Here is a 14,126-nt window from a genome sequence, read left to right as displayed (position 1 = left end):
TCACTGAGATAGAGAGAGCCTGGAGGAACAGAACAAAGGCCTCAGTATTCCTAATTATCCTGGCACCTGGGAGACGACACCAGAGGCAGATGACCACAGGATGAACCCAACGTGGCTTATGGTGCCCCTCCCAATCTATAGGGGAGGGGTTGAACCAGCCACTGAGCATTCTTGGTATCAGCTATATAAGAAACAGCATGGTCTGTAAAGGGTAGGCTCTCAGGCCCAAGACAGTTGGGTTGACCAGTCTAATTATTGTAATAATTAATCAATGTTGATTAATAAAGATGATTGTTTGAAGAAATTACAAAGTCTCTCTCACTTGATTAGAATAATCCACCAAACACAACAGATGGCAGCAAGCTATATGTGAAGAGGCATATGCTAACTTTAAAAAAGACTCACTGTAAATGAAATTGAGTCCCTGATCCGGGCTTCAAGGATGTTACCAGTGTTTTGATTCTATTTCTGGCACTACAGTTTCTTAATAAAACATACAATTATAAATAAATAAAATACACAGACGAATAAAGAGGTCTTGGTGAGTACACTCTTAGAAAAAAGGGTTCCAAAAGGGTTCTTCGGCTGTCCCCATTGTAGAAATATTTTTGGTTCCAGGCAGAACCCTTTTTGGTTTCAGTCCAGAACCCTTATGGGTTCCATGTAGAACCCTCTGTAGAAAGGGCTCTACATAGAACCAAAAAGGGTTCTACATTCAAACCAAAAGGGGTTCTTCAAATGGTTCTCATATGGGGACAGCAGAAGGACCATTTCAGTGTCAGACATCTTGTTTCTGAAACACAGATCAGTGTATTTGATAACTAGCAGGAGAGAGATTGATCAGCATAGGCTTAGCAGCTGTAGGGGAGTGTTATTAGAAGTGTGAAAAGGAGAACAGTGGGGAGCTCATTGGCCGTGTGTGTGTGTGTGTGTCTAATGTTCTTCTACTCAGCTCCCAAGCACAGTGAGGAAAGAGAAAGAGTTACATGGAAGTTTAATAGATCATAGATCAGTGGTTCTAAGTATCTCAGAGCCCCACTACCTCTGTGCTTCTCCTGCTGTTATATATAAATACAAGTACAAACATGACACTTTGCAAGTGAAGTGTGCTGGATCTACTTAACTTTGAACGATATTTGAACATTACCAACACACCTGCTAATAAGACACACCTGCTAAGACACACCTGCCAAGACACACCTGCTAATAAGACACACCTGCTAATAAGACACACCTGCTAAGACACACCTGCTAATAAGACACACCTGCTAATAAGACACACCTGCTAATAAGACACACCTGCTAATAAGACATACCTGCTAATAAGACACACCTGCTAATAAGACACACCTGCTAAGACACACCTGCCAAGACACACCTGCTAAGACACCCCTGCAAATAAGACACACCTGCTAATATGACACACCTGCTAATAAGACACACCTGCTAATAAGACACACCAGCTAATATGACACACCTGCTAATAAGACACACCTGCTAAGACACACCTGCTAAGACAACCCTGCAAACAAGACACACCTGCTAATATGACACACCAGCTAATAAGACACACCTGCTAATAAGACACACCCGCTAATAAGACACACCTGCTAATAAGACACACCTGCTAAGACACACCTGCTAATAAGACACACCTGCTAAGACACCCCTGCTAATAAGACACACCAGCTAATATGGCACACCCACTAATAAGACACACCTGCTAATAAGACACACCTGCTAATAAGACACATCTAATAAGATGACGCACCTGCTAAGACGACACACCTACTGAGACACGCCTGCTAATTAGACACACCTGCTAATAAGACACACCTGCTAATAAGACACACCTGCTAAGACACACCTGCTAATAAGACACACCTGCTAAGACATGCCTGCTAATAAGACACACCTGCTAAGACACATCTGCTAAAGCCACCCTCAGATGCATTTACAAGTTATATTGCTGCTTTAAACTGTTGGCTGCATTTGCAAGTTAGTCAAAACCACGGACACAGGGTTAGATATTTCTGCATTCCCGACAGATCATTTACAGTTCGACTCAACACCCAAGCTGAAGGAACCTCATATCAGTATAGCCACCACCAGGGACCACTGTAAGAGGCTGGGTTGTTTGAGACAGATTAGTCTAACATCTGTTATTGTGAAAATGAGAAAACCCTGTGGGGGATATTTTGGTCAGGCAGGGAATCTGAGTACCAGAGGCATCTGTCTGTCTTGATTTAAGGCTTTAGAAGGGTCAAACGGGGACCTGACTTTTGGTATTTTGGTGGGTTCTTGCTGTGCTTGAATTTTGAAATGTAGCTTTTTCATTTCAGAAATGTTTTTAAAGTTTTAACTTTCTGTGACCTTACAGCATTTCATGGCAGTTTTTGCCTTTTTTAAATTTCTATCAAGATAGTTGAATGACAGTTTTTTTTTCTGATTCTGATACTAGATACAAAGTATCATAATCAACAAAACACAGAACAACTGCTTCTTCTTTAACAACATGGTTGAATGTCGGTAGGTTTTTGTTGTTGTACAAAACGACAAGAAAGACGAGAACAGTACCTGCTCTTGAGGAGGGGATCTGAACTCCTTGGTCTTCTTGGCGGTGATGGCAGCAGACATGTTGAGGGCCAACATCAACTCGTTGTACCTGAACTTCTGGTTGTACTGCAGCTTGGACACGAAGCTGTCTGAGAAGGACACGATGGCCTCGATACGCTGCTTCAACTCACAGTCACAGAAGTAGTGCAGCAGCTCACACATCTAGTCGATAAGGAAGAGACAAGAGAGAGTTAGATCATGTTAGATCATGGACAGTACCGTGTAGTACAGTACACGACAGGCTTAGGGTCAATTCTGAATTGAGTTGTGAATTGCTTTTTAATACAAGTTAGTATTATCTAGTAGACAGGAGAGAGATACAGTTGGTGTTCAAACATCTAGTAGAGAGGGGTATGTCAGTCAGTATTCCCTATACAGTACAGTACTATAGTTATTTACACATCTACACTACTTTTGTTACATGTGATGTACCAATTATAGCTTAATATGATCACCAAAATGTTATTCAGTATAGTTGATGTTTTTGCTGATAGTAGTTTTGCTGGTAACGATTTTGCTGGTACATTCAACTTGATTTAGTAGCACACATCCCTGCAGCCCTCACTAGGCGGGGGGCCCACAATTATTCATTTTTTTTTGTTACATTTTACAATTAGAGGAAATTAGCTATAACACTGCAACATGTTTCTCTCAGCCTCATGGCAAAATGTGTAGAATAGCAGGAAATGAGCTATAACACTGCAACATGTTTCTCTCAGCCTCATGGCAAAATGTGTAGAATAGCAGGAAATTAGCTATAACACTGCAACATGTTTCTCTCAGCCTCATGGCAAAATGTGTAGAATAGCAGGAAATTAGCTATAACACTGCAACATGTTTCTCTCAGCCTCATGGCAAAATGTGTAGAATAGCAGGAAATTAGCTATAACACTGCAACATGTTTCTCTCAGCCTCATGGCAAAATGTGTAGAATAGCAGGAAATTAGCTATAACACTGCAACATGTTTCTCTCAGCCTCATGGCAAAATGTGTAGAATAGCAGGAAATTAGCTATAACACTGCAACATGTTTCTCTCAGCCTCATGGCAAAATGTGTAGAATAGCAGGAAATTAGCTATAACACTGCAACATGTTTCTCTCAGCCTCATGGCAAAATGTGTAGAATAGCAGGAAATTAGCTATAACACTGCACCTTGTTTCTCTCAGCCTCATGGCAAAATGTGTAGAATAGCAGGAAATTAGCTATAACACTGCAACATGTTTCTCTCAGCCTCATGGCAAAATGTGTAGAATAGCAGGAAATTAGCTATAACACTGCAACATGTTTCTCTCAGCCTCATGGCAAAATGTGTAGAATAGCAGGAAATTAGCTATAACACTGCAACATGTTTCTCTCAGCCTCATGGCAAAATGTGTAGAATAGCAGGAAATTAGCTATAACACTGCAACATGTTTCTCTCAGCCTCATGGCAAAATGTGTAGAATAGCAGGAAATTAGCTATAACACTGCAACATGTTTCTCTCAGCCTCATGGCAAAATGTGTAGAATAGCAGGAAATTAGCTATAACACTGCAACATGTTTCTCTCAGCCTCATGGCAAAATGTGTAGAATAGCAGGAAATTAGCTATAACACTGCAACATGTTTCTCTCAGCCTCATGGCAAAATGTGTAGAATAGCAGGAAATTAGCTATAACACTGCAACATGTTTCTCTCAGCCCCATGGTCAAACAAATAAATATATAAAAACCCACCTTGTTGTGGGGTCACGAAACTGTTCAACACTACTGCAGCCACTTTACTATTGGCATCAATTTCCTAACAATCCATTTAGCTTAACACCTGGGACTTAACACATGGGACTGAACACCTGGGACTGAATGCCAACTCTGCCAGTGTTTGAGAAACTGAGGGTGTGGGTGTGTGTGTGTGTGTGTGTGTGTGTGTGTGTGTGTGTGTGTGTGTGTGTGTGTGCGAACGCTCACTCTCTCCTACCTGTCGTTTGACAGACTCAGGCAGTGTCTTCTCCAGCAGTCCCTTCACAGTCGGTTTGACCTCCTTGGTCTCCTCCTCACCAGCCTCCACAGCCTTCTCCTCGTTGCTGCTCACCTCCTCCTTCTCTCCTCCTCCTGCTGATGCTGCCACCTCCTCCTCCGGCTCCCCGAACACATTAGGGTCAATGAGGAGCAGGATCAGCCTCACCTAGTACATGAAAAAAAAACATCCCACATAATTAAAATATACATCCCATACACGTAACTGCCAGAATAAAGGAAACACTTGAATGAGGGATACAAAGTATATTGAAAGCAGGTGCTTCCACACACGAGTGGTTTCTGAGTTAATTAAGCAATTAACATCCCATCATTCTTAGGGTGATGTATAAAAGTGCTGGGCAGGCCATTATTTTGTCTACCATTGCTATGCCCCCATAGAACGACAATGCCCCCCATCCACAGGGCAAGAGCGGACACTGAATGGTTTTATGAGTATGAAAACATTGTAAACCATATGCCATGGCCGTCTCAGTCACCAGATCTCAACCCAACTGAACACTTCTAAGAGGTTCTGGAGCAGAAACAGAGACACCACTTTCCATCACCATCAATAAAACACCAAATTATATATTTTTGTTTGTGGAAGAATGGTGTCACATCCCTCCAATAGAGTTTTAGACACTTGTAGAAGATATACCAAGGTGCATTAAAGCTGTTTTGTCTCGTGGTGCCCCAATGCACCACTAACACACTTTATTTTGGTGTTTCCTTTATTTTGGCAGTTACCTGTATATGCAATTTAACAGACACTATATTTATCCATCTGTATATACCATTTAACAGACACTATATTTATCCATCTGTATATACCATTTAACAGACACTATATTTATCCAACAGGCAGTACATCCATGTTTTGTATACGTCACTCTGGGTTGTATTCATTAGCGCACACTGAACAGAACTGTTCCAATCGGTTTGCTTCCGTTTCGGTCATAGTGAATACGACCCTGGTGTTGCTATAGCGCAACACTCAAACACCATACCAACTGATCTAAACCTCACCTCCTCGCTGGAGAGTACCCCCATGATCAGCAAGGTCCCGATCAGCTTGAGGATGGGGACAAACTGGTACTCCACACTGCCCCCTACTGGGTCTCTGATGTGACTGCCTCCTCCCTGCACCGCCTCAGTCAGCATACTGATGGCCTTCTCCTTCAGGATGCCCAGGGGGATCTGGGGACTGGAGGAATCATTATAATAACGTATTTTATTGATAGTTCATTTGTCGTACCCGAGGCATTAGAAGTATAACACTATAAAAATGTAAGTCAAAGTGGTAAAAAGCTAAACCTGTAACAGAAATAGGGTTCGGGAATCTTTCAAATACTTTGAGCGTTTTGCTCAAGTCTGTCTAGAGTGTCAGATGGGCGGGGTTTACAGTTTTGTCACTATTCTATTGGTCCAGTAAGCTCAATCACCCCGAAGATTAAGTATTTGAATTGATTTCAAATAGTATGTGAGCCGAAGTCTGAAAGCATTACAGCTTGATAGAAAGGTACTATGCAAGTTAAGTTAAAGTGATTAACCTCTGACCTGTGGAGGTGCTGCTGTTTCTTGGTGGTGATGAAGGAGAGAGGGGAGAAGTTGAGGCGTGGTTTCAGCGAGGTGCTGAGGCCAACACCGGGTAGAGAGTGTCTCTTGGACTCGTCAGGGAACAGCTTGATGGAGCGCGTCTCATCAGTCACAGGGATAATAAACTCGTTGTTCATCATCAGACGAGCCTCTTTCGCTGTCTCCAGGTGGATGCTGGTGGTAGGTACCAGCAATAAATCAATATATCAACCAACCAATCAATCAATTAAGCAGTCAGTCATTTAACCAATCAATTATGAGCATAATAACAGATTTCTATAAAATAGTGGGTTAACATTCTGTTCATGATAAAGACCCCTCATCTACCAACCAATGAACTCCACACCCACCTCATAAGAACATTATAGAATCCCTCTCTCAGCATGCCGGACAGGTATTGGTTGTCGATGGTGTAGAGCAGCTGTGATTGGTCGAGGTGGGAGCAGAGGGCGTGTGCCACACGGGTGTTGCCCAATGCGCAGAGGGCACAGTAGAGCATCAGGGTGTGGTAGTGGAACTTCCTCAGACCCTCATTCTCTGATAGCTCCAGGATGTCCAGACACCTGAGGGGAGTGGACCGGAAGGGATGGAGAGGGGAGGGGGTTGAGGGAGAGACAGAGAGAGAGAGAGAGAGAGAGAGAGAGAGAGAGAGAGAGAGAGAGAGAGAGAGAGAGAGAGAGAGAGAGAGAGAGAGAGAGAGAGACAGAGAGAGAGAGAGAGAGAGAGAGAGAGAGAGAGACAGAGAGAGAGAGAGACAGAGAGAGAGAGACAGAGAGAGAGAGAGAGACAGAGAGAGACAGAGAGAGAGAGAGACAGAGAGAGAGAGAGAGAAGATAGCAAAGAGAGACAGAGAGAGAAAGAAAGAGACAGAGAGAGAGAGAAAGAGAGTGACAGAGAGAGAGATGATAGCAAAGAGAGAGAGAGAAAGTGAGAGAGCAAGACAGAGAGTAATACATGGATTTAGGAGATATAGTGGAAACTCCACCTAGCCCACTAGAGGGATAAATGAACAAGATATTGCTACATTCATCAAGTGTCTAGGAGTAGAGGTTGGGTGTTGATCTCCAATAGAAATAAACTACCTGTTTTCCTCAGGTATATGAACAGCCATCATCTGCAGTGGCTCCAGACACTGCACCACCCAGCCGTGTCTCTCTGAGACCCTGGCGGTCTCCACGGTGAGGAAAGTGTTTGGCATACGGCTCCACAGCACCGCTACGATGGTCTGAACGTCCAGACGTGGTGGACACTGGGGCACAGGGTTACGCTGTTCACTCTTAAAGATGGCTGACGACAGGGGCATGGCATCCTGGGGAGAGAGAGAGAGAGCATCATTACAATACTGTATATAGACATAATATGATATTTGAAATGTCTCAATTCCTTTGGAAGTAGCACACTGGCTACAGTAGCAGACTGGCTAAAGTTGCAGACATGATATAGTAGTAGACTGGCTATAGTAGCAGACTGGCTATAGTAGTAGACTGGCTATAGTAGCAGACTGGCTATAGTAGTAGACTGGCTATAGTAGCAGACTGGCTATAGTAGTAGACTGGCTATAGTAGTAGACTGGCTATAGTAGCAGACTGGCAATAGTAGTAGACTGGGTATAGTAGCAGACTGGCAATAGTAGTAGACTGGCTATAGTAGTAGACTGGCTATAGTTGCAGACTGGCTATAGTAGTAGACTGGATATAGTAGTAGACTGGTTATAGTAGCAGACTGGCTATAGTAGTAGACTGGCTATAGTAGTAGACTGGCTATAGTAGCAGACTGGCTATAGTAGTAGACTGGCTATAGTAGCAGACTGGCTATAGTAGTAGACTGGTTATAGTAGTAGACTGGCTATAGTAGTAGACTGGCTATAGTAGCAGACTGGCTATAGTAGCAGACTGGCTATAGTAGTAGACTGGTTATAGTAGCAGACTGGCTATAGTAGTGGACTGGTTATAGTAGCAGACTGGCTATAGTAGTAGACTGGCTAAAGTTGCAGACATGATACAGTAGCAGACTGGCTATAGTAGCAGACTGGCTATAGTAGCAGACTGGCTAAAGTTGCAGACTGGCTATAGTAGCAGACTGGCTATAGTAGCAGACTGGCTATAGTAGCAAACTGGTTATAGTAGTAGACTGGCTAAAGTTGCAGACTGGCTATAGTAGCAGACTGGCTATAGTAGTAGACTGGCAATAGTAGTAGACTGGCTATAGTAGTAGACTGGCAATAGTAGTAGACTGGCTATAGTAGCAGACTGGCTATAGTTGCAGACTGGTTATAGTAGTAGACAGGCTATAGTAGTAGGCTTGCTAAAGTAGTAGACTTGCTATCATTGCAGACTGGCTAAAGTTGCAGACTGGCTATTGTAGCAGACTGGATATAGTAGACTGTGGGACACCAACCTTGATCTTGACAAACTCAAACTGGAAGAGGTTGGTGCTGGTGGGACGTACAAACACAGCAGGGAACAGCTTGGTGTTGGACTCCACCTAAACACAAGAATATACACACAATCATTACCTCAAGAACAACATCAACAGCCTATAGACACACAACAATAAATCTCACATCATTACAATATATCAACCACCTAGACATACAGGACTAAAGGACAACAAGTCAACCACCTGCTTAGAGTCAATCACACATCAGCAACTCTAAAAGGTATGGTTACTAAATTGAGTTGCACTAGATACACTTGATATGACTTCAGGACCATGCTAACCATCTGTTCACCATCCAGAACACATACTCAACAACACCTCAGGGGATTGATGCTAGTGTTATTTTCACCTTTGAGTTCTAGAACCCTCTAAATTGTCAAGGTGGAACACACAGCATTCTAAGTATGATTTCATCTATATGGTAAACATGTGTCTGTGTCTGTCCCAATTGGACCCCTATTCCCTATATAGTGCACTTCTTTCGACCATGGCCCACGGGGCTCATTTGGGACACAGTTTTGTATTTTAAGAGATGTTTCTTGATACCCTGCAGATAATTACACAGCCGTCACAACTCATCTTCCTCTGGTGGTGTGCGTTGGGGGAAGGACAGACACAGTTCTCACTCTAAGTAGATAAATCTGTTGGGGGGGGGGGGGGGGTTCGAGTAAAAGATCATTGACGTTTGGGCCATCTTGGTTTGCATTCAGACAGCCGACTGATTAGTTCGGTTTTTTAAACTGCCCCTCTGATGCCTATTTGACCATCACACAGTGTATCAATGCCAGCCATCAGCAGAGACTCTCTATGTCCCAAATGCCACCCTATTCCCAATACCAGAGCCTGGTCAAAAGTATTGCACTATATTGGGAATAAGGGGCCATTAGGGACACAGATAGAGACTTGGACAGGGGGCCAGGCCATGAATCAGACAGTGTATCAATGCCAGGCAGCCATCAGACAACAGACAGAAAAAGATATATACAGTGCCTTGCGAAAGTATTCGGCCCCCTTGAACTTTGCGACCTTTTGCCACATTTCAGGCTTCAAACATAAAGATATAAAACTGTATTTTTTTGTGAAGAATCAACAACAAGTGGGACACAATTATGAAGTGGAACGACATTTATTGGATATTTCAAACTTTTTTAACAAATCAAAAACTGAAAAATTGGGCGTGCAAAATTATTCAGCCCCTTTACTTTCAGTGCAGCAAACTCTCTCCAGAAGTTCAGTGAGGATCTCTGAGTGATCCAATGTTGACCTAAATGACTAATGATGATAAATACAATCCACCTGTGTGTAATCAAGTCTCCGTATAAATGCACCTGCACTGTGATAGTCTCAGAGGTCCGTTAAAAGCGCAGAGAGCATCATGAAGAACAAGGAACACACCAGGCAGGTCCGAGATACTGTTGTGAAGAAGTTTAAAGCCGGATTTGGATACAAAAAGATTTCCCAAGCTTTAAACATCCCAAGGAGCACTGTGCAAGCGATAATATTGAAATGGAAGGAGTATCAGACCACTGCAAATCTACCAAGACCTGGCCGTCCTTCTAAACTTTCAGCTCATACAAGGAGAAGACTGATCAGAGATGCAGCCAAGAGGCCCATGATCACTCTGGATGAACTGCAGAGATCTACAGCTGAGGTGGGAGACTCTGTCCATAGGACCACAATCAGTCGTATATTGCACAAATCTGGCCTTTATGGAAGAGTGGCAAGAAGAAAGCCATTTCTTAAAGATATCCATAAAAAGTGTCGTTTAAAGTTTGCCACAAGCCACCTGGGAGACACACCAAACATGTGGAAGAAGGTGCTCTGGTCAGATGAAACCAAAATTGAACTTTTTGGCAACAATGCAAAACGTTCTGTTTGGCGTAAAAGCAACACAGCTCATCACCCTGAACACACCATCCCCACTGTCAAACATGGTGGTGGCAGCATCATGGTTTGGGCCTGCTTTTCTTCAGCAGGGACAGGGAAGATGGTTAAAATTGATGGGAAGATGGATGGAGCCAAATACAGGACCATTCTGGAAGAAAACCTGATGGAGTCTGCAAAAGACCTGAGACTGGGACGGAGATTTGTCTTCCAACAAGACAATGATCCAAAACATAAAGCAAAATCTACAATGGAATGGTTAAAAAATAAACATATCCAGGTGTTAGAATGGCCAAGTCAAAGTCCAGACCTGAATCCAATCGAGAATCTGTGGAAAGAACTGAAAACTGCTGTTCACAAATGCTCTCCATCCAACCTCACTGAGCTCGAGCTGTTTTGCAAGGAGGAATGGGAAAAAAATTCAGTCTCTCGATGTGCAAAACTGATAGAGACATACCCCAAGCGACTTACAGCTGTAATCGCAGCAAAAGGTGGCGCTACAATGTATTAACTTAAGGGGGCTGAATAATTTTGCACGCCCAATTTTTCAGTTTTTGATTTGTTAAAAAAGTTTGAAATATCCAATAAATGTCGTTCCACTTCATGATTGTGTCCCACTTGTTGTTGATTCTTCACAAAAAAATACAGTTTTATATCTTTATGTTTGAAGCCTGAAATGTGGCAAAAGGTCGCAAAGTTCAAGGGGGCCGAATACTTTCGACAAGGCACTGTATATATATATATATATATATATATATATATATATATATATATATATATATATATATATATATATACACACAGTATATATGGAGAGATAGATAGTTAGAGAGAGATAGAAAGAAAGAGACATTTACCCCCCCCCAAAATTGAAAATAAATAAAGATTTTGAAAAGAAAAAAGCAAATAAGAAAATGTAATATTTATTGGGAAAAACCCCTTTGTGCCAAATTAGCTGCAGAATATGTTGTCTCCAAACTTTTGGCCACAACTGTATTGTCCTGTTAATAGTTATTACTCATTGAATATTATCATTTTATTATCTATCTGCGTCATCATTGATTTGATGTGTCTATATGTTTGCGTAAACTATGTGAAATGGCTAGCGAGTTAGTGGTGCGCGCTAGTGGCATTTCAATTGGTGACGTCACTCTCTCAGACCTTGAAGTAGTTGTTTCCATTTCTCTGCATGTGGCTTTTGTGGTGCAATAATAACAATGCTTCTAAGGGTGACTGTTGTCGATGTGTTCAGAGGGTGGTTCAAGCCTCGGTTAGGGCAAGAAGAGGGACGGAAGAACACTGTTACATTTGCTCTGGCAACACCTTCAATGCCAATAAATCCACTTGAATAGAGAGAGAGAGAGAGAGATAGAGAGAGAGAGACAAAGGAAAGAGAGTCTGGTGGCTGGACCTGTGATATAGTGAGTGAAGATTAAAGCTTCTCATCAGAGTAAAAGCCTACTTAATTTCCTTAGAGAGGGACAATTATTCTATCCTTTAATAGCCAATTCACTTCACAGTCTGAGGAAGAAGAGGAGGTCCCTGGGCTGGGACTGTACTTTGTACTCCACACAATTGGGTTATCAGCTAACGTGAATCCAATGGGAGAACTAAACCGTTGAGTCCGGTCTACATGGAATTCCAGAAAAAAACCTGAGAATCGGAGTTGCATATGCCTACTGTGTAATGTGTTTGGTGAATGCAGTAGGCCTACCTACTCTACTGTAATCTATATGGTGAATGCAGTAGCATTACTTACTGTACTGTAATCTATATGGAGAATACAGTGGGTCTACCTACTGTATTGTAATCTATATGGTGAATGTAGTGGGTCTACCTATTGTACTGTAATGTATATGGTGAATGCAGTAGCATTACTTACTGTACTGTAATTTATATGGTGAATGCAGTAGCATTACTTACTGTACTGTAATCTATATGGTGAATGCAGTAGCATTACTTACTGTACTGTAATCTATATGGTGAATGCAGTAGCATTACTTACTGTACTGTAATCTATATGGTGAATGCAGTAGGTCTACCTACTGTACTGTAATCTATATGGTGAATGCAGTAGGTCTACCTACTGTACTGTAATCTATATGGTGAATGCAGTAGGTCTACCTACTGTACTGTAATCTATATGGTGAATGCAGTAGGTCTACCTACTGTACTGTAATCTATATGGTGAATACAGTAGGTCTGCCTACTGTACTGTAATCTATATGGTGAATGCAGTAGGTCTACCTACTGTACCGTAATCTATATGGTGAATACAGTAGGTCTGCCTACTGTACTGTAATCTATATGGTGAATGCAGTAGGTCTACCTACTGTACTGTAATCTATATAGTGAATGCAGTAGGTCTACCTACTGTACCTACAGTAGGTCTGCCTAATCTATATGGTGAATGCAGTAGGTCTACCTACTGTACTGTAATCTATATGGTGAATGCAGTAGGTCTACCTACTGTACTGTAATCTATATGGTGAATACAGTAGGTCTACCTACTGTACTGTAATCTATATGGTGAATGCAGTAGGTCTACCTACTGTACTGTAATCTATATGGTGAATGCAGTAGGTCTACCTACTGTACTGTAATCTATATAGTGAATGCAGTAGGTCTACCTACTCTACTGTAATCTATATGGTGAATGCAGTAGGTCTACCTACTCTACTGTGATCTATATGGTGAATGCAGTAGGTATACCTACTGTACTGTAATCTATATGGTGAATGCAGTAGATCTACCTACTCTACTGTAATCTATATGGTGAATGCAGTAGGTCTACCTACTGTACTGTAATCTATATGGTGAATGCAGTAGGTCTACCTACTCTACTGTAATCTATATGGTGAATGCAGTAGCATTACTTACTGTACTGTAATCTATATGGAGAATACAGTGGGTCTACCTACTGTATTGTAATCTATATGGTGAATGTAGTGGGTCTACCTATTGTACTGTAATGTATATGGTGAATGCAGTAGCATTACTTACTGTACTGTAATTTATATGGTGAATGCAGTAGCATTACTTACTGTACTGTAATCTATATGGTGAATGCAGTAGCATTACTTACTGTACTGTAATCTATATGGTGAATGCAGTAGCATTACTTACTGTACTGTAATCTATATGGTGAATGCAGTAGGTCTACCTACTGTACTGTAATCTATATGGTGAATGCAGTAGGTCTACCTACTGTACTGTAATCTATATGGTGAATGCAGTAGGTCTACCTACTGTACTGTAATCTATATGGTGAATACAGTAGGTCTGCCTACTGTACTGTAATCTATATGGTGAATGCAGTAGGTCTACCTACTGTACTGTAATCTATATAGTGAATGCAGTAGGTCTACCTACTCTACTGTAATCTATATGGTGAATGCAGTAGGTCTACCTACTCTACTGTGATCTATATGGTGAATGCAGTAGGTATACCTACTGTACTGTAATCTATATGGTGAATGCAGTAGATATACCTACTCTACTGTAATCTATATGGTGAATGCAGTAGGTCTACCTACTGTACTGTAATCTATATGGTGAATGCAGTAGGTCTACCTACTCTACTGTAATCTATAT

General features: G+C 41.8%; 1 protein-coding gene across 3 annotated transcripts in view; it reads right to left on the bottom strand.

The window, feature by feature from the left end:
* Window positions 1-14,126, bottom strand: part of LOC109880797 (ryanodine receptor 3) — a 284,327-nt gene that overhangs the window by 143,341 nt on the left and 126,860 nt on the right. For all 3 annotated transcript variants that reach the window (XM_031800945.1, XM_031800946.1, XM_031800947.1), the window contains 7 exons: window positions 8,607-8,693; window positions 7,292-7,518; window positions 6,560-6,772; window positions 6,171-6,383; window positions 5,640-5,817; window positions 4,573-4,779; window positions 2,578-2,778 (listed from right to left, as the gene is read on the bottom strand). In XM_031800945.1, the coding sequence (XP_031656805.1) occupies window positions 2,578-2,778; window positions 4,573-4,779; window positions 5,640-5,817; window positions 6,171-6,383; window positions 6,560-6,772; window positions 7,292-7,518; window positions 8,607-8,693 (1,326 nt within the window). The remainder of the gene's footprint in view (window positions 1-2,577; window positions 2,779-4,572; window positions 4,780-5,639; window positions 5,818-6,170; window positions 6,384-6,559; window positions 6,773-7,291; window positions 7,519-8,606; window positions 8,694-14,126) is intronic.

Source organism: Oncorhynchus kisutch, linkage group LG21, assembly GCF_002021735.2.
Source record: "Oncorhynchus kisutch isolate 150728-3 linkage group LG21, Okis_V2, whole genome shotgun sequence".
Lineage (NCBI taxonomy): Eukaryota > Metazoa > Chordata > Actinopteri > Salmoniformes > Salmonidae > Oncorhynchus > Oncorhynchus kisutch.
This window is presented reverse-complemented; position numbering and strand designations above follow the sequence as displayed.